The 24,677-nt window shown below is 43.5% G+C and overlaps 3 protein-coding genes across 3 annotated transcripts in view; 2 read left to right on the top strand and 1 right to left on the bottom strand.

Annotated features, from left to right (window-relative positions):
* UTP3 (UTP3 small subunit processome component) overlaps positions 1 to 24,677 on the bottom strand; it is a 47,360-nt gene that overhangs the window by 12,326 nt on the left and 10,357 nt on the right. Inside the window, exons 3-4 of the mRNA XM_064653751.1 lie at positions 15,765 to 15,907; positions 13,335 to 13,385 (exon numbers count right to left, since the gene is read on the bottom strand). The gene's annotated coding sequence lies outside the window, so the exon portion shown is untranslated. The remainder of the gene's footprint in view (positions 1 to 13,334; positions 13,386 to 15,764; positions 15,908 to 24,677) is intronic.
* On the top strand, positions 1,433 to 13,724 carry SDAD1 (SDA1 domain containing 1). Its single transcript, XM_064653747.1, has 22 exons — positions 1,433 to 1,590; positions 1,703 to 1,807; positions 1,987 to 2,085; positions 2,215 to 2,325; positions 2,992 to 3,063; positions 3,155 to 3,255; positions 3,533 to 3,590; positions 4,438 to 4,512; positions 4,897 to 4,998; positions 5,235 to 5,304; positions 6,019 to 6,122; positions 6,788 to 6,845; positions 7,391 to 7,449; positions 7,748 to 7,824; positions 8,125 to 8,222; positions 8,606 to 8,682; positions 9,037 to 9,169; positions 9,809 to 9,903; positions 10,344 to 10,537; positions 10,999 to 11,083; positions 11,478 to 11,639; positions 13,365 to 13,724. The coding sequence occupies exons 1-22, from the start codon at positions 1,501 to 1,503 to the stop codon at positions 13,413 to 13,415; spliced, it is 2,076 nt and encodes a 691-aa protein (XP_064509817.1). The 5' UTR covers positions 1,433 to 1,500; the 3' UTR covers positions 13,416 to 13,724.
* Positions 15,250 to 24,647, top strand: NAAA (N-acylethanolamine acid amidase). Its single transcript, XM_064653762.1, has 11 exons — positions 15,250 to 15,477; positions 15,581 to 15,745; positions 17,258 to 17,384; positions 18,101 to 18,191; positions 19,982 to 20,058; positions 20,539 to 20,711; positions 21,474 to 21,536; positions 22,086 to 22,152; positions 22,653 to 22,681; positions 23,581 to 23,677; positions 24,321 to 24,647. Exons 1-10 carry the CDS (start codon positions 15,308 to 15,310, stop codon positions 23,654 to 23,656), a joined length of 1,038 nt encoding a protein of 345 aa, XP_064509832.1. The 5' UTR covers positions 15,250 to 15,307; the 3' UTR covers positions 23,657 to 23,677; positions 24,321 to 24,647.

Here is a 24,677-nt window from a genome sequence, read left to right as displayed (position 1 = left end):
CTCTAGGCCTTTCAGTAGCTGTTGCAGAAACAAAAGCAATAGTATTGCTTCCTTTGGAAGTATTAATGACTTATAGTTTATTTAAAGAAACCATGAAATAAAACAACCTCACCCCTACCAAAGCTATAAGTAATTAATATAATGTGGTTACTCCTCACTTTTACTGAAAGTGTTATACTGAAGTCAGTGACTTATTTCCCTGTTAAAGCAGTTTATTGCAAAGCTTACAATTTTTTCTGACTACTAAGCTGAACACCTCCTGCGTAGTGGTATTTTGGGTGTATAAAACTTTGGGTTAAAGGTGTTGAGGTAAGGTTTGACCAGTGAATGTACAGGATCAGGTGAGTTCCTCAGCTACATTGTTTTAGGGCTGTGCCAGAATGTTAGATAGAGTAGAGTGGCCTGGGAGCAGAGGCTGAAGAGATCCAGATGCTAATGAAGGAGCTAATTAATATCTGGTGAGATAAATATATTAAGTGGTCTCTTACATATTTGAGTAATGGAGAGCTTATTTTTGTTCTATGCAGTTGGTAACACCCCCCAAGTTCTGCTCTTATCTTTGCAGTCATTTTGCCCTCCCCTGGAGACTAAAACCAGGTGTTTGGCAGCTATGTAGATGTGTAAGGGAGGATGTGCTCTTTGTTTTCTTCATGCTCTAATGGGTACAGGAAAGCCCAAACTCACCTGAACCAGGTGAACCTGCTAGCAAGTATGTGCTTAAGTAGTTACATGTGGCTGTGAGATTCTTACCAGCATAATAAAAAGTCTTTCAGTGAGGTGAGTATTGGCTGGCATAAAAGGAGAAGTATGTTCATGTTTTTCAGATGAGTCCTGATGTTCTTCTGATACTCACTATAGGCTCTGTGGAAGAGGAATGATTGTGTATAATTTATTTAATAGCATTTACTAATTGTATAAAGGAATATAAACCTGTTCCTACCTTGTAAATAAGCAGTTAGCTTAAAACAGTATAAGCTATGCAAATGAAGAGCTCTGTTTTCTATTGTCTTGATTGAAAGTTTAACTCAGAAAAGATGAAGCTAGAATAAACTTCTTGTCCTAGCTGAGGCTTCCTTTTTGATGCTCACTACTTCTATAATGATTATTTGATATATATGATGACACAGCTTCCCTGAAGTAGCTGGGAAGGGAGGAAGAGTGGAAGTATCAGCTGTGCTGAAGTGATAAAGTACAAGTGCTGGGGAGAAATCCCTGGGGAAGCCGTCCAGAGGCAGCTATGGTCAGTCCCCTTGGTTGGCGTTGTGTTTAATCCCAGAGGTTCCCCCTCAGGCCTTTGCCCCGCTGGGAAGGGGTTCCAGCAGAGCTCCTTCCCCCGGTGCCCTCGCTGAGCGCTGCCGGGCGCTGCCCGCGGAGGGCGCTGTGCAGGTGCGCGCCTCCCGACGAACTTTGTCCCCCAGCGGTGCCCGTCGGGGGGCGGGCCAACATGGCGGCGCCCGGCTGTTCGCTCACGTGTCCCGGTAGTGCCGGCACTGCGCAGACATGTCGGGCCGCCAGGGCAACAAACTGCCCAGCAACCTGCCCCAGCTGCAGAACCTCATCAAGAGGGACCCCACGTCCTACACCGAGGAGGTACGGAGCGCGGGGAGACTTTTGGGGAGGCCAGACTGGGCTGCGGGCTGTAGAGGGGGAGACACGGGTGGGTATTGCTGGCCGCGCTCACCCATTGCCTGTGTGTGCTCAGTTCCTGCAGCAGTACCACCACTACCAGTCCCATGTGGAGATCTTCACCTTCCAGCCGGACAAGCCCAGTAAGGAGCTGGCCGAACTGGTGATGTTCCTGGCGCAGGTAAGCCCACGGCGCCCAGCCCTGCGCCAGTGCCTGGGGCTGCGCGGTGGCGGGGGCAGCTTGGCTTAGGTACGGGCTTAAGTGCCTGTTATTGGTATGATACGAACACTTACAATATTCTTGGTTGTTTACACCTTGCCCGGTGTGCCCTAGAGCGTTACCCTGCCTCTCCCTTGCAGGTGGCCCACTGCTATCCCGAGCACATGGCCAACTTCCCGCAGCAGCTGAAGGAGCTGCTCTCCTACCACCACACAGTGCTGGACCCTGACCTGCGCATGGTGAGACCACCGTGGGGCACTCCCTGCCCGAGGGTAACACGTCCCTTGGTGTCAGCTGAGAGCTTAAGGGTTGCTTTTCAATCGGCATGGAGACTGGAGAGCATTATGGTAGTTGGGTTTCTCTTATAGACATTCTGCAAGGCCTTGATCCTGTTGAGGAACAAGAATCTAATAAATCCTACAAGTTTGCTGGAGCTCTTCTTTCAGCTGCTGCGGTGCCACGATAAGCTGCTACGAAAGGTAAGCTGTGCTCATGGTCTTCTTTGTTTCCAGGGTGTTTGGACCAACTTGCCAGAAGTATTTCCACAATAAGCAGCTCCACTTTGCTTGGTAATAGATTAAATTAGCTCTGATTTTTGCTAGTTGGTGTCAGAGGAGGGGCTGCAGCTCTGTGTTGTGCTGCTGTAAACACCCTGACTTTGCCATTGCAGGCTCTAGGCCTGTCTTGTGTTTGGATGGAGCAGCTTGGATGTGTCTGCAGGTGAAAACCATAAACTGGTTGCTGTTGGTGCTGCCTTTACTCAGTTGTGTGTCAACCTCTGAGTGAAACAATTACAGCCAAACCAGCTGCTGCTGAAAGCTTTACTGCCTTTACTGCCATGAAAGGGAGAGCACTGTGCCCCTAGTTTGGTTATCAGAACAGGCCTAAAGGAGGCAGGGTGGGATTTCATTCAGCAATCCTTGATGCTAGTCTTGCCTTGCTGTACCGTGAACTAAATACACTGATTAAATATGTGAAGAGAGTTCAAGTGAGACTTTGACTTGCTGTTGTTGTAGTTGCAGCCTGGAGTTATATGCTCAGTGGTGGTGAGCTGGATCTCACTTTGGTCCTTGGGAACTGTGAGGGCACAGTAATGTCTGTTCCTTGCATGACCTGTGTTCCTCCCTGTCATCTCTCCTTTACAGACCTTGTACACTCACATTGTGACAGACATCAAGAATGTCAATGCTAAGCACAAAAACAACAAAGTGAACACAGTAAGTGATTGGGCTTTCACTTGTACTTGGATTTGACCTTCTGCTCTTGTGGAGCATTTCTAATAGTGTTTGCAACCTTTTTTTTTTTTAGACACTGCAGAACTTCATGTACACAATGCTGAGAGACAGCAATCCCACTGCTGCCAAGATCTCTCTGGATGTGATGATAGAACTTTACAGAAGGAACATCTGGTAGGTCTGGCAGGCTTGTGTTGATTCCAGGATTTGTTGTGGGGCAGATGGGCATCACTTTGTAGTCCAAAGCAGTCCAGGGGACAGTGACATAAATACATATGTATTAATTGTGGCCCAGTGGGGCTGTATTCTGTGCCAAGGATTAAGCTGAGAAGAAATAATGTCTTGTGTGAAATGAGTTACTTAATTTGAATATGTGATGAGAACTAGTTTTCTGAGAACAACGTGAAATGGCAAAACTTCAAGTAAAAGGTGCTGTTTCTTTTTATTCCAGGAATGATGCCAAAACAGTTAATGTCATCACAACTGCTTGCTTTTCCAAAGTGACCAAGGTGAGAACAGAAATTACTTGATGAAATGGGATGTTACTTCATATCTTCTTCCTGTGGATGTAGCTTAATATTTTATTGCAAACAAACTTTGCTGACTTCCTTTTAAACTTTCAAAACAGCACTTGTGGGAGGAGGCAGAGCTTGGCTCTTAAGTACAGAGGAGCAGAACTGGCAGCTTATCTAACAAATGCAGGCTGGAATGGGGAGGGTGGGTGCATGTTCTGCTGCTGCGCACAAGAGACTGTTGAAATACCACCTCCTTGAAATGAGCATGCTGTGAGGCTTTAATTAGTTAAAAATGAGGAGAGGAGCTGCCCTGCCCGGGGCCTGAGTGAATATTGGGCCTTCTGTGCTGATTCAGGAGGCTTTAAAAAACTTTTTCTATAGTTAAAGAGAAGCTTTTAACCTGTTAAGGTCTAAAAGCTGTTCTGCTGAATAAAAGCCAACCAACCAAAACTACAATAAAACCATATAAAGTAATGCAAGTTTAGAGTTGTGAATATTATATCTTGGGTATCACCTGTGTAAGGGCTTTTAACAGTGTTGACATGAAGCAATTACTACAATGGCTTTGCAGGATAATAGAGAACTTGCAGCTGGGCATTTGCTCCAGGCATTGGGGGAGCCCAGGTGTGACTGAGTGCCTCTGAGTGATGATGGGCAGCAAAAATGGTCCTGGGTCTGTAAAACACCTGTGGCTTCCAAGCTGCCCTTCAGTTTTTCTGATCAAATCCAAGCCTATAAAAAACTGGATGAGTCTCTGCACAGCCTGAAATGTAGGTGTAGGGTGGTTGTGAATACTCCTGTCAGCTTGTCCTGTCCCACATGAGTTCAATTGGTTTTTCAGGTGTTAGTTGCAAGTTTGAAGTTCTTTCTTGGGAAGGATGAAGATGAGAAACAAGACAGTGACTCAGAATCTGAGGTGGGTGTTATGATTAGATCTTGTTTTCTCTGTTCTTCAGATATTTAATAGGTCTGGCATCCTAGTGACCCTGCCCATCTGTCTGCTTCTCTGTTGCTTAGTTTTCTCCACCTAGTTTTCTCCAGGTTTTTCTGTGCTTCACACCAAGTTCAGTGTCTGACAGGTGGCTCCAGGAGGCAGGATGCTTTACCTGTCTGTTAAAAGACAAATGCCAAGAGCTCCTTTGCTTTTCTCTTTAAATACTGTTACCTGTGTGGTGACACTTAGGAAGGGAGGGAGAGTTCTTAAATATAGTATGTGCTCCTGAAAAATATTGGTAGTTTGTTTCTCTGACTGCCATTTGAAGCCTGGCATCAGCTGAGCCTTGTTTCTCTCTTTGCCAAGGACGATGCCCCCACAGCCAGAGATCTGATGATGCGCTATGCCACCAACAAGAAAACCACCAAGCGCAAGAAGAAATTGGAGAAAGCCATGAAGGTCCTCAAGGTGAGGAGAGAGGGGTGTCTGACTTCACAGTGTTTTAGTTTAATCCATCAAGTGCAGGAGTTGTGCTGTTGCCCCTGCTGGTTTAGCTGCAGGTGGCAGAAAATCCCATGTGGTTTCCAAGAGGGAGAGTTTTTAAAATCTAAGTGTCTCTTTTTTGAAGAGGCATCTTTAGACAGCAACCTTAAATCCAAAGCACTTTCCTCATAAAAAGAGAAGGATGTCTCTTTTCCATGCAGAAACAGAAAAAGAAGAGCAAGCCAGAGGTGTTTAACTTCTCTGCTATTCACTTGATTCATGATCCCCAAGGTGAGCATGCACTGCATTTCCTCTTACTGCAAGTCTGTGTTAATCTCAGATGGTAAAGCTCGGAGACAGCTCTGCCAGGAGAATGGAAGTGGTGGGTAGGTGCAGATGTGACACTTAAAGTGTTTTATCTTAGTGTTTCACTGCACTTCAAGAGAGTGAGATGAGTCCTGTTCTGCTTGTTTTAGTGGAACACAGGGAGGTGAGACAAGAAGGGAGGAATCTTATCGACTTTGGGTTGCTATGTATCAGAACGTAGCTCTCTGCTTCTCTTGCATGTGTGAAGGCCATAATTTGGGGAACACCAGCTTACCTATGAAACTTTTTTGGCTTACTCCCTTTTACACAGTATTTCTGTTGTTAGCCTGATACTTGTCTAACAGCACTTGATTTTGTCTTAGTTGGATGTAGTGAACTTTAGGGGATTTTGTTTTTCAGATGGGCCCAAAACATAGTTTAAAAAATCCAGCTTTAAATCCTGTGCTTATGATGGGGAATGTGTAGTAGTTTTCCTCTGAACCTGTGCACAGCTTCAGTGCTGTTAGGCATGTGAGAAGAAAAATAACCCACTGGGAGAAGTGCTTTGGCCACCTTGAATTTCTCTATGCAAAAGGCACTGTGGTTTGAAAGCAGTCAAAACTGACTGCCTCTTTTTACCCTAATCCTAGTTGAGTTGTGATCTTTTGGACTACTGCAGATTTATTACTACTCTTTCAGACTTTGCTGAGAAATTGCTGAAGCAGCTGGAGAACTGCAAGGAGCGATTTGAAGTGAAGATGATGCTCATGGACCTGATATCCAGGCTGGTTGGAATACATGAGGTATGTACCTGGATTTTATAATTGTCTGCTGGGTAGCCCACCTGGCTTGGGTCGAGGCATGTGCTGGGCTTCTGCCTCAGGAAAATGAGGTTTAATTCTTCTGTATATCAAGAAGTCAGATGGGTGGTCAGGTGGTTGCCAGTGGGCTTCATGGAACAGCACAGAGTGTTGACTTGTGTGGCACTGAGCAGGGTGTTAGTCTGGAATTGCTGTGCTATCCCTAAAGAATAGGCAAGAACTTGTCTCTTCCAAGACCTTCCTGGGAAGCTGCCCATGCTGCCCACAGTGTCAGTCAGGTGGTGCTGAACAAGGTGGGAACTGGCAGCTCTTGCACTTGCAGTGGTTTGTGCTGACTACCCAGTGATAAAATACATGCACTGTATGGAGTGAAGAGTAATTCAGTCCAAGTTGTGGGGGGGTCAGAGGATGAAAAGATTTCAATGCAAAGAAGTGGGTGCAGAGAGCCTGAGCTGTGTTTATCCGAGTACAAGTCATTTCCTTAGCTCCACAAATATCAAACTGAACATAGGAGACAACATCATGCCATAAAATCTTAGGCATGTGAAGAGCATGCTACAGAATGAGGTTAAACTTGAGATCACCTTCATAAGATGATAATGTAATAAAACAAAGACAAGAATATAATGTCACAACTTTTTTTGCAGCTTTTTCTTTTCAACTTCTACCCCTTTGTTCAGAGATTCCTACAGCCCCATCAGAGAGGTAAGTAGCTACTTCGTAGCACTGCTGATCCATGTCTTGTGCAGTCATTTCATGGAAGTGGTACTGTAAGTGGACAGGTAGCAGTGGCTTAGTGGGAAGTAGGAGTAGTGCAGAGTGTAGAAGATGGAAGTACAAGTCCCTGACTGCCAGAAGTGCTGAGTGCTTTGTACTTCTTTGGAAGCTGTGTACACTCAGGGCTTCTTATTTGAGAAACTTCAGCAATGGTATAAAATGGATCTGAGTCCCTAATCCTGACCAGCTGAGCAAAGCATGGCTGCCTCTTGCTGCATCATTTTATAGATGTTTGACTCTAGTTGTGGAGCCTTTGCCTTTGGTGGCCCCTGAGGGCCTGCACTGCTGTGGGTGGAGGCCAGTATTGTTCCCAAGGCTTGGTGGGAGAGGAGAAATAGTTGTCCCAAATAACTTCAAACTGGAGTGGCTTTGGGACTGACTGAGCAAGCAGCTTGTTGAGTTTTGGCAGATGTGTTTATAGACCAGAGGAAGGTGCAGCAATACATTTTGGCATCTTCCCACTTCTCTTCCAGAGGTGACTAAGATCCTTCTGTTTGCTGCACAGGCTTCACATCAGCTGGTACCACCTGAGGTCAGTATTCCATGTGTTTGATGCTAAATGGGCAGCAGACCAGCATGGAAATAGGAGTGTATTTGTGGGGAGAAGGGTAGTCTAGGCAGACTGTTTGGAAAAGCTGATGGTAACTTCAGCTATTTTTGCAAGTTCCAAGGTATTGTTTCATATAAAAGGGGGGAAAAAAAACTACATGCTTGTTTTACTTTCTACAAGAGAACTTGTGTCCAGAAAATAATTGTGGGCTGTAGTGACATATCCTGATCTCTGTCTTAATGATGTCTAAGCTTTTGTTCAATGTGCATTCTTTTTTCAGATCATTCAGTCAGTGTTGATGACCATTGCCAACAACTTTGTCACTGACAAGAATTCAGGGGAGGTCATGACTGTAGGGTGGGTACAGGATCATACAAACATCTTGAACTCTATGATAAAATGTATTTTTTTAAACCACTTGCAAGCTATTCCTGTCACTTTTACTATGCTTTCAAGAACCTGCTGGAGTAAAAACAAATTAGGACAATATCTCAGCTTAAACTGTGTATTTTTGTGCAAGTATTCTACAATGGCTTTCTATTACACTAGATTTGTATAAATCTAGTACAGGATTCCTTGGGTTTCACATAATTCAGTCTCCTGGTAGGATTTTGTCCTAACTGCTGTGAGAAAATGATTAATTCTCAATTCTTTTAGAATCAACGCAATAAAAGAAATCACTGCGAGATGTCCTTTAGCCATGACTGAAGATCTGCTCCAAGACCTCGTTCAGTACAAGACTCATAAAAATAAAAGTAAATATTACATTGATATAACTTTAAAATATTTTTTCTCTTGTATTTTGTGCTCCTCTCTTGTAGCCTTTGTAGTAGTTTTGTCTTAATGGGTTTTTATGGGCTAAGAGAACACTTGCAGTATTTGGGTTATATTGCTGTATTTGGAGTGTGTATCTATGGGAGGCAAAAGTCATGGGTAGTTATGGCAGGGGAAATAACTGACCAAGATAAAAAAGGAAATGGAATAAGAGCAAGCTCTAACTAAGTGCTGTGTTCTGCAGCAGAGAAATCAGAGGGAGCCATAAGTTCAGAGAAGACTGTAAATGCTGATGACCTGAGTGGGCTTTGTTTACTCAGAATTCTGGTTTTTGGTACTGACTCCTGACTCTGTTCCTGGGTAGATGTGATGATGTCTGCAAGAACACTGATACACCTGTTCCGCTCCCTGAACCCAGAGATGCTGCAGAAGAAGTTCAGGGTAAGTGTTTTGTGTGCATTGCATTCACTGGCAACTAAGGTGCTCAAAAATGACTGGTCTCAGTGGCCTCTTAAGAATGAGCCTGTGTTCTTCCCTTGCCTGCTACCTTTGGACATGGTCTGCTCTTATTTCCACTTTCCCTTAGTTGAAATTCATCTAACTCATGGATAGATTGTGGTCCAGAAGGTGAGCTCTTTGGCTAGAGTTCTTTCAACTTCAGTAATTAAGATCTTTATTTCATCAAGCAAAATGTATCTTTTTCCAGCCACACCCTCCTGTTCTAATAGATATTTTCATGGATTTGTGGGCACTAAAATAGCAGCCTGCTCAATGTACTTTTTTTTTAATGTACAGGGTAAGCCTACTGAGGCCTCGGTGGAAGCCAGGATCCATGAATATGGAGAACTGGATGCCAAAGACTACATTCCAGGAGCAGAAGTACTGGAGGTTGAGGATGAAAAGGAAAAGGGAGGAACCCAAGAGGAAGGTAGGCCTTTTTTTTTTTTTGTTGTTTTAATTGTATTTTGGGCATCACTATCAGTAAGATTTCATGTAACACTTTGTGCATTTCATTTTTCTGCCTTCCTCTGTAGTTTGCACTTCCCTGTACCCTTGAAGTGCATTAGTGGGGTTTGTTGCTGTGTTGCTTTGTGGGATGGAAAAGCAGAGGCACATTGTACAGCTATGAAACATCCTATTTTTAGCTCCTGTTGAAGAGAGGTTGTTGAGAATTATCAGACACTGAAACAGCACTAGGAAGTAATATGTGACTTAAACTCACTTTCTGTGCAAATGCTTTACACAACCTGGAGCACCCACCTGAATGAGGGAAAAGAGATGGAGGAGTCTTTGAAAGCAAGGCAGGGTTTGGGAAATGAAGCCAGAGTGCTTTGGAGACGTTGCAGGGGAGGTGATGGGAGGAATAAATGCCCTGAGATGCCATGCTTTTTAGGCACAAGAATGCAGTGATTAGTGTAACAATCTGCTTGGTTCTGAAGGTGGTAACTTCAGCACTTCAGTCAGAACAGCAGCAAAGAGGAGCAACGCACACAGTGTAGTAAGGTAGCTATAAAGCACATTCAGGTAGTTGAGTCCACATTAACTGGTCTATATTTCTTCCCTGCAGATGGCTGGGAAAGTGCTAGTCTGAGTGAGGAGGACAATGAAGATGGAGAGTGGATTGATGTGCATCACTCCTCAGATGAGGAGCAGCAACAAGTAGTGAGTTCCAAGTCCGCTGTCTCAAATATACAGTGGTCTTGTTAATTGCAGACAACATTCTGATGCTCTATACTTCTATGTAGCTGCTCATAAATAATTATACAGGGCTTCTGTGTAACCTGGGCAGGAGAAATGACATTTGAATACTGCTTAGTACTGTGCTGAAGTACATACCTTGGGGGGAGAAGGGGGAATGCTGTCTCAGAGCTGTGATATTTGTGAGTGCTTGTATTTATCCTAAAATAGGGTATGTATGTAATCTATTCAAACACTAGATGTTGGATATAAGATTAAGAGGAATCCTAACAGCTGGTTGTAGCATTTCCCAACAATACTGCCCTTACATGCTAAATATTTGGGAGGTAAGGGTCATAGATTGTGGCACAGAAGTGGCTGGCCAAGCTCTAGGTGATTCTTTTGTACGTGTTTCTTTTCCCAAGGCAGAGAAGGTGAAAAGCATGCCCATAGAGGAGAGGAAAGCCAAAGCTGCAGCAGTCAGTACGAGCAGGCTGCTGACTCAAGAAGACTTCCAGAAAATACGTCTTGCCCAGCTTTCTAAAGAAATAAATTCTGCACCTGGCAAAGCTGCAAAGAGGAAATACATTGAAATAGATGAGGAAGAGGAAGAGGGCAGGTAGGATATGGACTGTCATCTGGTGAAACAGCATTTCATTGTGGCAGGGTACAGAGCTCTACTGTTGATCAATATTCCCTGGAGACAGGTAGCAAACAGCTGTGGCCTAGAATGGATCCTGGCTCAGCATTGGACCTGGGAGAAAAGATATGAGGAGCCTGTGGAAGGTCTGAGCCTGTTTGGCTTGTTCAGGCCAAGAGCAGTAGCAGTAGTTACGTGGTTATTTTTCCAGAGTTTGTGAAATTGTGGATAAAGCAGGACTTGAAAAACAGTAATGGCAGCTTTTGAGGGGGATGTCCCATGCATGAGGAATAATCTGAAAGAGAAAAAGAAGTTTGTGCCTAAGCTTACAGTAAGACATTGGTGTAAGAGATGGGTTAGAGAGCAAGAGGGCATCTAGCTTTCCTTGCCAGGTGAAGTTTTGTGGGTGGTGACCTTTTGCTGGATTTCTGTTTGTGTAGGGGGGAGTTGCTTTCACTCAGAGATATTGAACATCTGCATAAGAAGCCCAAGTCAGACAAGGAGACCAGACTGGCAACTGCAATGGTGAGGAACTGGGATGTTTTGTGTCTTGTCTTTGCAGATTCATGTTTGCCTTCTGCAGAAAGAGGAGATGTTGGGGTTGCATCTGTAAGATGGATGCCCAGCTGCTATTTGGGTTTTGAGAAATTATTTCAGTTTTTTGCTGTTGCACTTTGGCTGCAAGAAACAGCCTCTTGCTGGTCACAGGTGACCATGAAAGTACAAACACACCCAACTTTGACTGTGACTTAAGAAATACAGCCAGTATAGGAGAATGCAGGTGTGGACACAGAGACATCCTAAATCCAAGTTTATTGTTACTGAAAGTAGAACCTGTTACCATCAGGCAGCTGATGTTGACTGTGGGGAAGCAAAATCAAAGTGACCTCATGTTATTCTACTACTATGTTTATTCTAGGCTGGAAAAACAGACAGGAAAGAATTTGTGAAAAAGAAGACAAGAATTAACCCCTTTGCCAGCTCTTCCAACAAAGAGAAGAAAAAGAACAAGAACTTCATGATGATGAGATACAGCCACAGTGTCCGGACCAAGACCAAGCGTTCCTTCAGGGAGAAACAGGTAATGATTAGTGCTGGGAAAGGATGGGGCTGTGTGAGCTCCAACTCAAAGTGCAGGTGTAATGCTGTGCACTCTGTATCCTGAGGTGTTGCTGCTCACTTGGATGGTGTAATGGCTGCAAAGCCTGTGGGCTTGGCTTCCCTGAATCATGCCCCAGAGGAGGAGCTGTATTGGAGACTGTAGTCAATCTTTTTGGCAGGCTCCTCTAACACGTTTTGAGATGCAAGCCTTGTTGCAGAATCAAGTGTAGGTTTGGAAGGTTTTGCTTTCCTTTACATGCATTGAAGATATCATAATAGAATCCTGAATGTAGTTCTGTGATAGAAGGAATGTTTCTCTGGTATGGAGTTCTTTCTAAAGGCAAGCTTTTAGTGTGTTTCTTCACTCTCCATAGTCTTTCTTTGACCTTTGTCCTGTTACTATTGTGTTATGAACTCATATGTCCTGGCCTTGAGGTCATCTAATAGCTTGTCACAAATAGCATTTATAGCTGTTCTTTAAGGACATTTATTGCCACCTGAAGCAAGCTGGGAAAAATAAATCAGTTTAGCAGCAGTTTGACTGTAATGCTGCTCTCAGTGGTGAGGCCCCTGCCAGTCCAGGGTTTCACAAGGTGTTAGTAAACTGAACTCAGCCAGGCATGTCCCAGAAATTTGTAGAATAATCCAGTTATGTAATTCTCTTATATGTGGTGGGGTTTTTTTCTCCTTGCTAGTTTGTCTTGTTAGTGCTTTCAGAGGCTTCTTTTGTGATGTGTTGCAGGATCAGATCATTTGGATAATGTGTATTGGTTTGCAATTTGTTGCCTTCAGGATGGCAAGACTGTAGCTGTCTATAGACTCAGAGAATGTCTTAAGTGTTTTTGTTAAACAGGAAGATGTAGACTAATATCCTCTGTGGTATTTTGATCTGCCTCACCTAAGGCTGACTTTATTAACCCTGCTCTCAGAACACACAAAATAGGTTGCAAATAAACAATCTAGGCACTTCCAGGAAGCTGCTGTTGACAGTGGTTCTTGGCTCACTTATAAAAAACCCTCTTCAATGTTTTGTTCTTAGTCCTGACTAATGTTTAGAGTTAAATATAATGGCGAAATGATGAAAGAACAATTTATTCATGTTTTTCACTGGTGTTATGCTACAGCATCAGTTCTATTAAACATGACTTGCAAATAACTTTTATGAGTGGGTTGGAGGACCATAGTTGTGTGACACTGCATTCTGCAGCACTTCTGGGTGGCAAAATTAAAGTAGCCTGTTGTCTACAGTTATACCACTAGATCCTTTACCAGCTAAACCATGTCTGAAATGTACAATATCTCTCTAGAGTGATATGGCACTTGTAAACATTCTTCCTTGCCCCTTGAAAAGAAGTTTTGTTATATGCCTTCCCAAAATAACATTTTCACTTACCTCTTATCTGTGCTGGAGCTTTGTCTTGATATCTTCCAGTGAAAATGAGTCAGTGGAAGAACTGACATTTATCTTTGATTATGTAGTATTTGATATTGCTCAGCCCTTTAATTGTGCTGTGGAGTTCAGCTAAAATAAGTGTTTCTGCCATTGTAGTTAACATTTGCTATTGTTGCTCCCAGTTGGAGCTGATGAGCTCTTAGTGTTTTTCTCAGAGGTTCAAGAAATTGAAAAGGATGGTTGATGTGATTGGGGTGTTGTGTCAGTTATTATTCTCCTTACCTGATCATTCCACTCTTGTCTCGTGTTCAGATTGCTCTTCGAGATGCTCTTCTGAAAAAGAGGAAAAAGCTGCTGAAATAAGAGCTGAAGAGAACTTAATCACCTTTGAAGAAATAGCCCTGGAAATACTTGTTTCCACCCACGACCCCCCTGAGGGAAAGAGGGACTGTGGTGCCTTATGGATTTACCTCTCTTCAGTTCAGAGTTAAAACTGGAGCTCTTGCAAGCTGATGGATTCTGCACCTATAGGACAGATAGAGGCCTTAAACTTGGGAGGGTTTTAATTTTATTTTTAAAGCATTCTGGGGGAGAAGGCGATTTTCTTTCTATTTAATGTAATTAACATACAACCCACTGTAAGTATTAAAATACACAACCTTACTGTTAAAATATTTGACTTGAGGCAATTCTTGAATAAGTAATGGGAAGCAAAGAATATTCTCATCAGTCTATAAAGCATGTGCAGGTCGTGTCTGTGCATGTCTTAAGGGTGTGGCTGTACTGACTTGAGTAAGGTGTTTGAGCAGTTGTCTTGGACTAATCTAATCAGACCAAATTCTTGTGTAATTCAGGTAAGCTCAAGTAAGATCAGTGTTACTGCAGCTCATGAAGAAAATAAAATTAGTATATGGGAGATGGTTTTCATGTTGCCATTTAAATAGGATGCTACCCTTACGTGCCAGAAAGAAAAAGGAATGTTTTCCTATATTGATGGGTCTAAGGGAGGGACTGGCTGGTGTCTCTTGGCAAGTACCTGTGAGAAAAATGTATATCTCTGGATTCTTTATGTAAGGTTTAACTTGTGCTTCAGCACTGACCTCTGCTGGGACCATTAATGGGCCTTGTACCTTCCCCAGCCACCTGTTTTAATGCAGTTGATAAATTATAACTTGAGGGATTTATCTATAACATCCTTGGTCAAAATGTGTTTGAAATGGATTTCCTTGTAGGGCAAGAACAGGTGCCATAAGCACAGTGTAATGGAAAAGCATTTGGTAGGGTGCTTTTTTCCTTTATTTTTTGGTAGCTGGGTTACTGCTTATCTTCTATGTGGGAATTAGTGCAGTTTCGCTATTTTTCATGTTGAATATGTGTTTCTATTTACTTTAATTCCTAATTATATTGATTGTGTATTGTTTTGTCACAATCTTCCTGGACCAAAAAAGCTTACAGAGGTTTCAGGGAGCCAGGAGAGAAGAACCAAGTAGGATTTTCTTACAAATTGCCATTTTGTATTGCAACTGTATGTCACTGCTGAGGGAATGGCTGAAATGGCTACTTGGCAATGGTAGCAGTGAGCTGGCTAGGTCAAGGATGTTAGCCCAGAGCTGGAGAGATGGAAGGGATGCAGAGGACCTGCAGTGGTGTGGGGATGGAGTGTGGAGAAGGGGCTGAAGAGACAAAGGTAAGGGGAAGAGAGGGCAAAGTACAGCGTGTTCTTGTATAAAGCCCACTTCTGGCTGTTCTTGTTTCTTTTGTGCTGAAGAACTGAGTGGCTTCCCTTCATGTGGATGTATTCAAAAACTAATGATTTCTGAGGCTGAAAGGGAAAGGGAAGTTTTGCTCTCGGAGTTCAGAACAAGTGTTTAGTGTCCTCTCTTCCCTTTTCCCTCTTGTTTACAGCCCTGCTGTGTGACCCAGCAAGCTGAGCTATGCCCAGTTACTGCCAAGTCTGTCTGTCCCCTGCCCTCCTTGTAAAAAGGACTGTGTTGGACTGCCTCTTATAAACTTTGGCAAGCAGAAGCGCGGGGGAAATGCCCGTGTGAAGCGGTAGCCTGTACCGGTTTCGGTGGTTACTTTGTCACCCTGTGTTGTGCCCGAGGTGCGGGGGTGCCGGCTGCGGGCCGGCCCGGCGGGCACGCCCCGGGGCGGGCGCTGCCGTGTCCTGGCCCTGCCCGGCGGGCGTGGCTGCTGTGGTTGCTGTGGCTGCGGGGAAGGCGGGCTGGCCGCGGGGCCCCGCGCTGTGCTGCGCCATGGGCTGCGGGCCGTGGGCGCTGCTGGCCCTGCTGTGCGGGGTGGCCGCGGCGGTGGCCCCGCTGCGCTGCAACGTGAGCCTGGACAGCCCGGCCGAGCGGCGCTGGCTGCCCGTGCTGAAACACTTCGATCCCGCCTTCCTGCGCGCCGCCGTGGCCCGGGTCATCGAGTGAGTGCCGGCCGGGGGGGTGCCCGCAGCGCCCGGGGAGGTGTCGGGGTGAGCTGCTGGCAGCGCTGTCCCTCGCTCGGCTAACGCCTCGGGTGTTTTGCAGCGAGAGCGTCCCGAAATGGGTGCACCAGGTCATCCGGCCCATAGCAGCGGAGCTGGAGCAATTCATGCCACAACCCTTCGCGGGGGAGATTGTGGGGCTGTGCCAAGCACTGGGAATCAGTCTGGGAGATGGAATCCTGCTCAACTTCGCCTACGAGTCCACTGCGTAAGTGTGCGGTACTTACAGCGTCTGGTGTGAGCAGGGGTAGAACTTGGGGCAGTTCAGCGTGGGAGGAGGCACAGCAAGGCAGGTCACTTGTGCTGTTCCTTCTCGGACCATGTCGTGTCTTCAGCTGGAAGGCTTCAATCTCGTTAGGCAGTTTGGATCCTGCATGGAAAGAGAAAGTTGTTTTCTATGGCTTAGTGAAAGTGAAACCTAGCTGTTGTGTTCTTGTGTACGTACATCTATGTAAGTGGATAAAAATCTGAACATTTCTGCTAATAAGGTAGATCCCTCTGTTCAAAGTAGTTGGGATGGCTTATCTTTAAAGATCATGTAAGATAGTCTTCTGTCATGTAAAATCACCCAAAAGGCAGCTAGAAAAATTAGTTGCCATTTCATTATTTTAACTATTTGTCTGAGATAAAGTTACTCTAAACCACTTTGGGGATGAATGTTCACAATGACTGCATAATGTCACTCTGTGATTTGCATAATGGAAAATGGCTGAAATATTTGTAACAGCAATCAAAACTTCAGTGGAAAAAATAGTTTCATTCTGTTCTTTTGCTTTAGAAGCATGTACAGAAAAATAATGAACACTTAGGGTTACCTGTGAGGATACTAAAAAGGTTTCTCCATACAGGTTTTACAAAAATTCAGGGTATACAACCACTTCTTTGCATTTTGATTGTTTTTTGGTTTGTTTTTTTTTATGTGTGATATTCAGTTAGTGATCCTTTTTTTTAGTAAGTGTTAATTTTGGACATGATACTTATTTAAATGCTGGCTTTGTTAGTGTTTCACAGAGGATGCTTATCATACTTGGCCCTGGTGAGATCCATGCAACTTTTTGAGCTTGGATTCTAAAAAAAACCCCTCAGCTGGGAACAGCCTAGTTGCATGAGGAATTTTTTACCTTTATATTTTTGAGACAGGGTTATGCATCACTGAGGAGAAACTTCTAACTCTAGAGGAAATAAGTTGTTAATTTCTTGCTAATGGAATATATTCCATAAAAAAACCTGTTTCAATGAAACTGAAAGTGCTACACAAGGAGTTTGAACACACTTCCTGTTCTAGAGATTTCAGTCTCTTACTGAAATGGCTGATACTTGAACAACTGTTTGCATCGGTTTCACTGAAAGGACTTAGTTTGAACTTATCTAGTTATGACTACAAATATAAACATGGTCCAAATTGAAGTGAAATGATCTATCAAAATTAAATGCAGAGAGCAGGACACTTTGTGTGTGTTTTGAGATGTCAGCTTTTCATTGGGATTTAGAAGAGGTAATGACTTTGCCTGAGTGGAAGTGCTGCTCTCTGCCTGCTCTGTGGTTTCTGACCTGATTTCTTGACTGTAGTGTGTCATTAGACTTTGAGCAAACTCCTATTTGTATGGAAACATTAATAAAATACCTAGCAGAACCCAGTTCTTCCTGAAAGGTTTTTCTGTTTGGACTATAACACTGTCACAACTCTTTATTCACTGATTTTTGTCTGGTGTGTTTGCAGGTTCTGTACAAGCATTGTTGCTCAGGATGACAAAGGGAACATTTACCACGGTCGCAACCTGGATTATGATTTTGTTGATATATTGAGCAAGATCACAGTTGATGTGCAGTTTATAAAGAGTGGGCAGGTATGGTCTGGGATTGGCTCAGCTGGGTGGTCTGTCCTATAGCTGCTTAGATAGGGGGGTTTAATGTAGGAATGTGTTCCCATCCCACATAGACTGGATTGTTAGAGCAGCACAGTTACTCTCCAGGAGTGTGGGATGAATGCAGGTTTTCTTTGCTTTCTGGACATCCAGTTTATGGTGATGCATTGGAGAAAATAGAATAGCATAATAAAGATTCTCAAGGTTGTTATTTGAAAGGAGGTGTTGAAAGAAAAAAATGTCAAGATACTAAGAAAAGTACTACAGAAAACAAGAGATCAGTTTTGGCAGGGATCAGTTCTAAGGCTTACTTTTTAGACCTTTCTAGTTTTCCAACCAGCGTGTGTGGTTTTGGGTCAAGATTTCAAAAGACTAATTAGTTACTAGTACAGTCTTAGTGTGAATTTGTTCATGTTCATTAGTCCATTTTGCAGATGGAAAACTTGCTGTTTGTTTCTTGCTTGGCTGCTTGCTAATTTGAGCTAAACTCCTGTAGCAGCTGGTGATCACTAACAAATGAAATGCAGTGAATTTGGGGCCTCGGTCTTTTTATAGTTTACTTGGCAAGTTTTACTGTAATTTAAGGCACAGTATTTTATAGCAACTTAAGTATGAAAGTCAGAGAAAGAAGGACAGGGTGCTGCTTCCAAATATTACCAGTATTTTCAGTCGTGTTCTGTTCTGTTTCCTGGTTTCAGGTAGCGTACCAAGGCACCACATTTCTTGGCTACGTAGGCTTATGGACTGGACAACGTCCACACAAGTTCACAATCTCTGGGGATGAACGAGGTAAATGAAACGTCTTCTACACTTGACATTATGTGCTCTGTTGTTGACTGTTGCCTGCCCTGGCCCTTCTCCCCCAGAAGGAGAAGTGAGGTTAAAGTTGCCAGGAAGGATCTGAAAGGGAATGACTTGCCTTGCCCTCAGGGAGTCAAAGTGCACATGCTGCCAGTTTTTGGCTGCTGTGTAGGAGGAGGTATTTGTTTGTCATCTGAGCTGAAAGTGTCAGAGGACAGGAAGAGCCCTGGGGAGAGCTGTAGAAGGCTAAATGTGGTCTGGTCAAGAGTCACAGCTGGAGGTGGCAGAGTAGGGGCTGACAGAACAAGAAGCAGTTTGGATAGCAAAGAAACAGCTGCTTTCCTGGTTCTGTGACCCTTCTGCTGTATTCCATCATCTATCATCATAAGGCAGTTGGAAAGAGGACAGGAAGAGAAGTGTAAGACAGATTTAGGGGAAAGGCAGCAGGGTTTGAGAGAATGCAGAGGCACTGGAAAGGCAGCTGAGCAAGATCAGTAATACAGGGAAGTTGAGAGATGTCACTGCTGAGAACCAAAACTTGGAGCAGTGAGGAAGGCAAAGGAAAGGTCACTGCCTCTTCCATCAGTACTTCAGTTTCACAACTATTGGAAGCTAAGTTAACTGAAAGCTGGGGTTGGTATCTTCCATTTTCAAGTTCTTTTTTTTTTTTTTTTTGTAAGAAGGTGACACTTTGTTCTTCATTGGCTGATTGTTTGAACTGGCAACAATGTAGTCTCAGAGCCAACATAGAAAATATTTATTTTTCTCTTGTGGTTGTGATAAGCATATTTGGTTTTTTAATCTGTTAATTGGACAATCTGTTTTTGAAATTTTTATATGATATGCCAACAATATTCACTGTATGTGTTACACATATACATTATCTCTGAGTAGGGATTCTGGTATGGAGCACAGGGACCTCTGGATTCTTGTGTCCTTTGTTAATGCAGCCTTGTTGGAGTCACTAAATTCTTTCCATTGCTGGCACACATACTCCTCCTGATACCAGAGTAGTTATTTAATCCTTTCAAAATCGGAGTGTAGTGGGGCCATACTTAGAGATGCAAACCACTTGTAGTTCAGCTTAGAAATAGTCCCAAGTGTATCAAGTCTCTGTAAAGGCCTGATGTAGGAAATCTTGTGGACCAGATCATGCGTGGACCATGAAATGTCTGTTCATTCCATGCATGCTGTACTTCTGTAAATTGGTTGATGCTGCTTCCTGATTTATCTGAACTAAAAGGTCTTTTTTTAGTTCACTCCAACTGAACTACAAATTAAGGGAAATAAGCATGTGAACTATGGTTGGGGAGGGTGACTAAATTAGGGTGAAGGTCTATCAGGTGACAAGCATATTGATTCTGGTGGCTGTCCTGTGGTTTTGGTGTATGAAGAATAACAAACTTGCCCTTCTGTTTTTCTTACTTCTCCTAATGTGCTTGGTAACACAAACACTACCACTACTGTTTTTTAGCTGCTTCCTGATTTCTGTTGTGTTATTGCTGTTTCACTATTTCAGTAACATGAATAATTAGGAGATAATTATTACTCATTTCATGACAGGTCTGAGATGCTTTCTGGAAAGCAGGAGTGTTAATCCAGCTGTTGTGGCTGAATGTCAGTTGGGATTAGGTTGTCTATTTATATTCCATCGGGATGTTGTGCTCCTTGTTGGCCTTTCTCCCATAAAATATTAACATCTTGTGCTGATAGGCAGCTGTCCTGTTTCATTGTATATATGTCTATTGCATGTACAGTAATTACTTTTTTCTCCCCAGATGGTGGTAGATGGTGGGAAAATGCCATAGCTGCTTTCCTCAATCGGAATTACCCCGTCAGCTGGCTGGTCCGGGATGTAAGTGCACTGGGTTACTTGCTCACATTTCAGTTATGTCATCTGTGCTTAAACTCACAGGGAAATTGTGTCTTCCAACTTGCAGTTGCACAGAAAGCTTACTGGTTTGATAAGTAAATGGATTTCATAAGAGAAACCAAGTGTTATCCCTGACTTGTCAATAAATGAGAGACAATTCCAGTCCTTTAAGGGGGTGATCTCTAATCAATGCCAGAAGTGCTGGAGAAGCTGTGCCAAGACTTGGTTCCTAGGGACTATTTCATCTAGTTGTGACCAGTTAACACAGTTGCACTCTTAGATGTGAATACCTGTCCCAGGGGTTATTTTATACTGTTTGATATGTTATTATACTAATGCTTTTCTCAAGTAGCACTTCAGTCATTGACTATTTACAGACAGAGTGAACCTTTTTTGATTCTGAAGATGTCCCAGTGCTTGTTTCTGTGCCTGACCTCACTGTCATCTCCTTTTTTGCATCAGACCCTGAGCAGAGCAGAGGACTTCCAGTCAGCTGTTCTCAGACTGGCTGGCATTCCCATCATTGCTGAAGTTTACTATATTGTAGGAGGTGTGTCACCCAAAGAAGGCATGGTCATAACAAGGAACAGAAAAGGGCCAGCAGATCTCTGGCCTCTGGATCCTTTAGGTGGAGCGTAAGTAGGAAAAAACTGCTTTGTTTTCTTTTCTTGTATTGCCTCCTGAGTGATAGGTTGGGTTAGTAACAACTTCCTTGAGAGATCCAGGCACCTGGTGGTAATGCTTACAGCTGCACAGGGAAAGCTTGAAACCCTCTGAAAGGAGCCCCAGTTCCTTCTCCTGGAGAAGGAATTGCACCACCTTGTCACTTTGGGCCAGTCCAAAGGGAGAAACGTGGAAAAAGCATCTGTTCAATTTTTTTAACCAGATTCCAAAGGAGGGCTCTTGCCATCTGTCTGCCAAGTATTGCACCAATAAACTCAGAAACTGGGAATCAGTTGTGCCCCAATGTGGTAGAAGGCTAAAGGCTCGAAAATAACTGTTCCTATCTAGTTTTTTTAAATCAGTAGCTTAATAGAGGAAGGTGATGGTACAGAACTGCCCTGTGGGGATAAGGGGCACCAATGCAAACAGGCAGATGGAGTGCTGCAGGCTGCATCAGTTGCAGACCCACTGCTTTTCCAACCATACTTCTAAAGGTCTGTTTTTGTAGTCAAGGGTAGTTTTGTCACAAGCCAGCAGGAGTTGAGGGGTTACTCCGTTTATGTTCCATAGTTGATGGTACAGGTGGTTCTATATATCAACACAGGGCCCTTGGGCTGGCAAAAGACACAGGGAAGTGGATTTTGAGGGAGGCTTTTCCTTTTGGCAATGCAGAGATGCTGATGCTTGGCCTCAAAGAATTACCTGCTGATTCACCTCTTCCCTTTTGGTCACAGGTGGTTTCGTGTGGAGACAAACTATGACCACTGGACCACCCCTCCTCCTTTTGATGATCGCAGGTAAACTGGGAGCTCTGTGGTGAGTGAAGACTTTATTTTTGGAAGAGCTTACAGGTTTGGGTTTCTCCTTCTCTGGGCAGGTCTTATCTCCTTGAGCAGGCAGCTTATTTACTTCATGTGATGCCACTCTGGAGAGAATAGATAAGGTTAAGAGCAATATTCATAGATGCCAGGGCAAAACCTGTGAGGCATGGCTTAGCATAAATGAGAAATTGCCAGGCAAGGCATGGGCCAAAAACTTCAAGTAAAGTTTAGTAGAAGGTAAATGATTTAGATGCACAGTGCAAAAGTATTTGATGGCGCTAGGAAGGTGCTCACACATGGATTTCTTAGGCTGTGTAGTGGGCAGAAAGGGATTGGCAGGTTCTGTACTCAAGGGATTAGTAACAGTAGCTTCAACAATGTAAGACCAGATCCTGTCACACAACTCTGGGTTATTTTAGGCAAAGCAAGCATTTCAGTGTCAAGGCCCTTAGTGAGAAGTTTGTGTTGATGCTTTGTAGCCTTTGGAACAGGAAAGTGTGTTGATGATACTGTGTTTTCCTGCAGAACTGCAGCCATCAAAGCTCTCAATGCTACTGGACAGCAGAACATCAATTTTGATACACTCTTTAAGGTATTTCTTTAATCCTGCATTATGATTTTCACTGCAAGCTTTGTCAAAGCAGAAATGCAGTAGTTTGGTCAGGGATCTAAAAGATGCTTTTTTTGTGGGGAACAAGCTGTACTGCACAGTCATTTTTGGAGAGGTGAAGACCAAGTTTGTTAAAATGCTGAATTCCTGTGCGTAGGCATTTTGTAGTAGTCTGCCAATCCAGGTGGAAAGTGCAAGAGGTGAATCCCATCATCTTTGCAGTTCTGTATTTCAAGTGAAATTATTGCAGACAGTGTTAGACAGATGTGAGTGGTATCTACCAGTTAGCTTTGGGAATTGAAATGGGTATTTCAGAGGGCTTTTGAAAGTAATTCTGTAAATGACCTGATGGTAAAAAAAGCTGGAAAACTCCTTAATTTCACATTACTGCTTTTATAACTTCACCCTGCTGCTGTTCATAAATAGCATTTTAATTCCCCTTTCATCTACCAAAATGACAACTCTTTGAACTTTCTGTACAGGTATTGTCAGTGAAGCCAGTCTTAAACGTGTAAGTATTAGATTGAGATGATCTGTGCCTCCTGCTTATGCCTCAGGCCACTTCAAAGTCAATCAGAGCTTCCTGAGGGTCTTGCTGTGTGTTTGAGTGTCTTGTGGCTTCCCAGTTTAGATTTTCTCTTGTGTTTGTGGCACCATTTTTACTTCTACAACACTCTTTGTCCTGGGTCTGCCCCTCCATCCAAAGGGCTACAATTGGTTGGGCTCAGTCTGATAGTGGGAAGTTGTTTTGGAGTAGTGAAACAAATGATTCCTTTGGAGGAGCAGCTGGACTTTCCACTGAGTTGTTTGTCCACTTCTGGAACTTTTAGGTTGGTCTTAACACTGAGAGTGGTTTTTCTTCGATGTTCTGGTGTAGGTCTGCTTGATGTGTAAAAAGGATAAAAGTAAATGGGACAAACTTTGAAGTATGATTTACTGTGTTTTCGAGAGATTTATTTCAGTATCTTGTTCTGTATTGTTGCAGAAATCACACCTTTGCAACACACAGGTTGTTATGTTTTACACAGAGATCAGTATATTCTCTGGATCACTCATTCTCACTGGGGCTTTGCAATGGCTTCCTCTAAGTTAATACCAGGACCTCTTCTCTGTCTTGTAAATGTGAGGAAATTGGGAGAGTTTGTATCTGTCAGACCTGAGATGAACACTACCAATTGTTTAATATAGTGATGAAATGGATGTGGAAATACCATTGCTTTGCTGTACTGAGTTGGGGAGAGAACACTAAAAATCTATGCCAGAAGCCTTCAATTCCATCAGCTTTCCTCAGTCTTTCTAACCCTTCTGTACCTAAGCAGAACACTTGTTTCCACTCAAGCTGCTTTGCTAGCTGTATAAATTAGTGTTGCAGCCTTTGGGATGTCACTGACTCTGCTCTCTCCCTGCCAGTAACACAGTGTACACCACAGTGATGAGTGCTGCATTTCCAGACAAGTACCAGACATGGATCCGAACTGAGCAGTGAAGAGCTGTAAGGAGCAGAGGTGTAAGTAGCACGTTGTACTTGCACTTAAACATTTTGGGTGCAGGGTCACTGAGGGACAAAGTGCTGCAGTGACACTCCAGTGACGTAGTCTGAACTCCTGATGCTGTCCCTGGTTTGCTTGTTGCCCTTGGGTAAATACCTTCCCTTGTTGTTTTAAAGGTTGGTAAGTATTGACTTGCTCAGTGAAGCTCTTGGACATTATCATAAGGAAAAGTGCTTGATCTGAGAGGAAGGGAGTGGGTGTTGTGATTTGAGGTAGAGGTTCTCTCTGGCAATGTTATGGCAGGTTTTACCAGTCCCCAGTCCAGCACTCCTTTGTCTCCAGGTGGCTGACAGGAATCCCAGCAGGAGGGGGTGGTGCATTAGCACCAGAAAAAATTGAGCTTCACTGGCAAGAGCTGCTCAGCAATGACATTGTGAGCAGCACCCTCTGAGGGGTTTGTCCTGTCAACTTGCAGAACAAGTCCAAGTCCTTGAACTCACAAGGTGCCTTGTGTGGCACCTTGTGTTTCAATATACTTAGAGAAAGATATTTCAGATCTGATTTTAGCAAGAGTAATTCCTTTTAGAGCTTGTACAGAGTTCGGTTTTTTGTAACTCTATACCGACTTGTGCTCTCTTATCTACTTTTCTGTTTCAACAGACTGAGTGAAAAGCTGAAGCTTTGCAAGATCAGCATATGGTTCTAAAATAACTCTTGGGAGCAGTACTGTTGTTTTGGCTTATTAATTATGTGAACCATTTGGGAAATAGTGACTTGTTAACTCTTTGAAGTGTTGCAGGTGATCCTCTTAATGAACTGTAAGAGGTGTTTGAATTTTATTTTAATTGATGTTCTAGCAGATGTGACTGGTTAAAAATGGCAGTGTGTAACTGCAATGTAGTTCTGTGCTAATGAATAAATTTTTGTACTTTACATGGCCAGTAGGTCTGAACATGATGAAATAAAAAGATGCAGCTGATAGACTGATTTCTGGAGGTGTGTGGGGTTACTTGCATG

This window comes from Pseudopipra pipra, chromosome 4 (genome assembly GCF_036250125.1).
Source record: "Pseudopipra pipra isolate bDixPip1 chromosome 4, bDixPip1.hap1, whole genome shotgun sequence".
NCBI lineage: Eukaryota > Metazoa > Chordata > Aves > Passeriformes > Pipridae > Pseudopipra > Pseudopipra pipra.
This window is presented reverse-complemented; position numbering and strand designations above follow the sequence as displayed.

What these genes read in the sequence shown, in the direction of transcription:
- NAAA (XM_064653762.1), top strand. Translation starts at nt 15,308, where the DNA reads ATGGGCTGCGGGCCGTGGGCGCTGCTGGCCCTGCTGTGCGGGGTGGCC. An exon ending in AATCTCTGGGGATGAACGAG is followed by an intron (nt 18,192 to 19,981) that starts GTAAATGAAACG and finishes TTTTCTCCCCAG; the next exon opens with ATGGTGGTAGATGGTGGGAA. An exon ending in GTGAAGCCAGTCTTAAACGT is followed by an intron (nt 22,682 to 23,580) that starts GTAAGTATTAGA and finishes TCTCCCTGCCAG; the next exon opens with TAACACAGTGTACACCACAG.
- SDAD1 (XM_064653747.1), top strand. Translation starts at nt 1,501, where the DNA reads ATGTCGGGCCGCCAGGGCAACAAACTGCCCAGCAACCTGCCCCAGCTG. An exon ending in CTTGATTCATGATCCCCAAG is followed by an intron (nt 5,305 to 6,018) that starts GTGAGCATGCAC and finishes CTACTCTTTCAG; the next exon opens with ACTTTGCTGAGAAATTGCTG. An exon ending in GGGAGGAACCCAAGAGGAAG is followed by an intron (nt 9,170 to 9,808) that starts GTAGGCCTTTTT and finishes TCTTCCCTGCAG; the next exon opens with ATGGCTGGGAAAGTGCTAGT.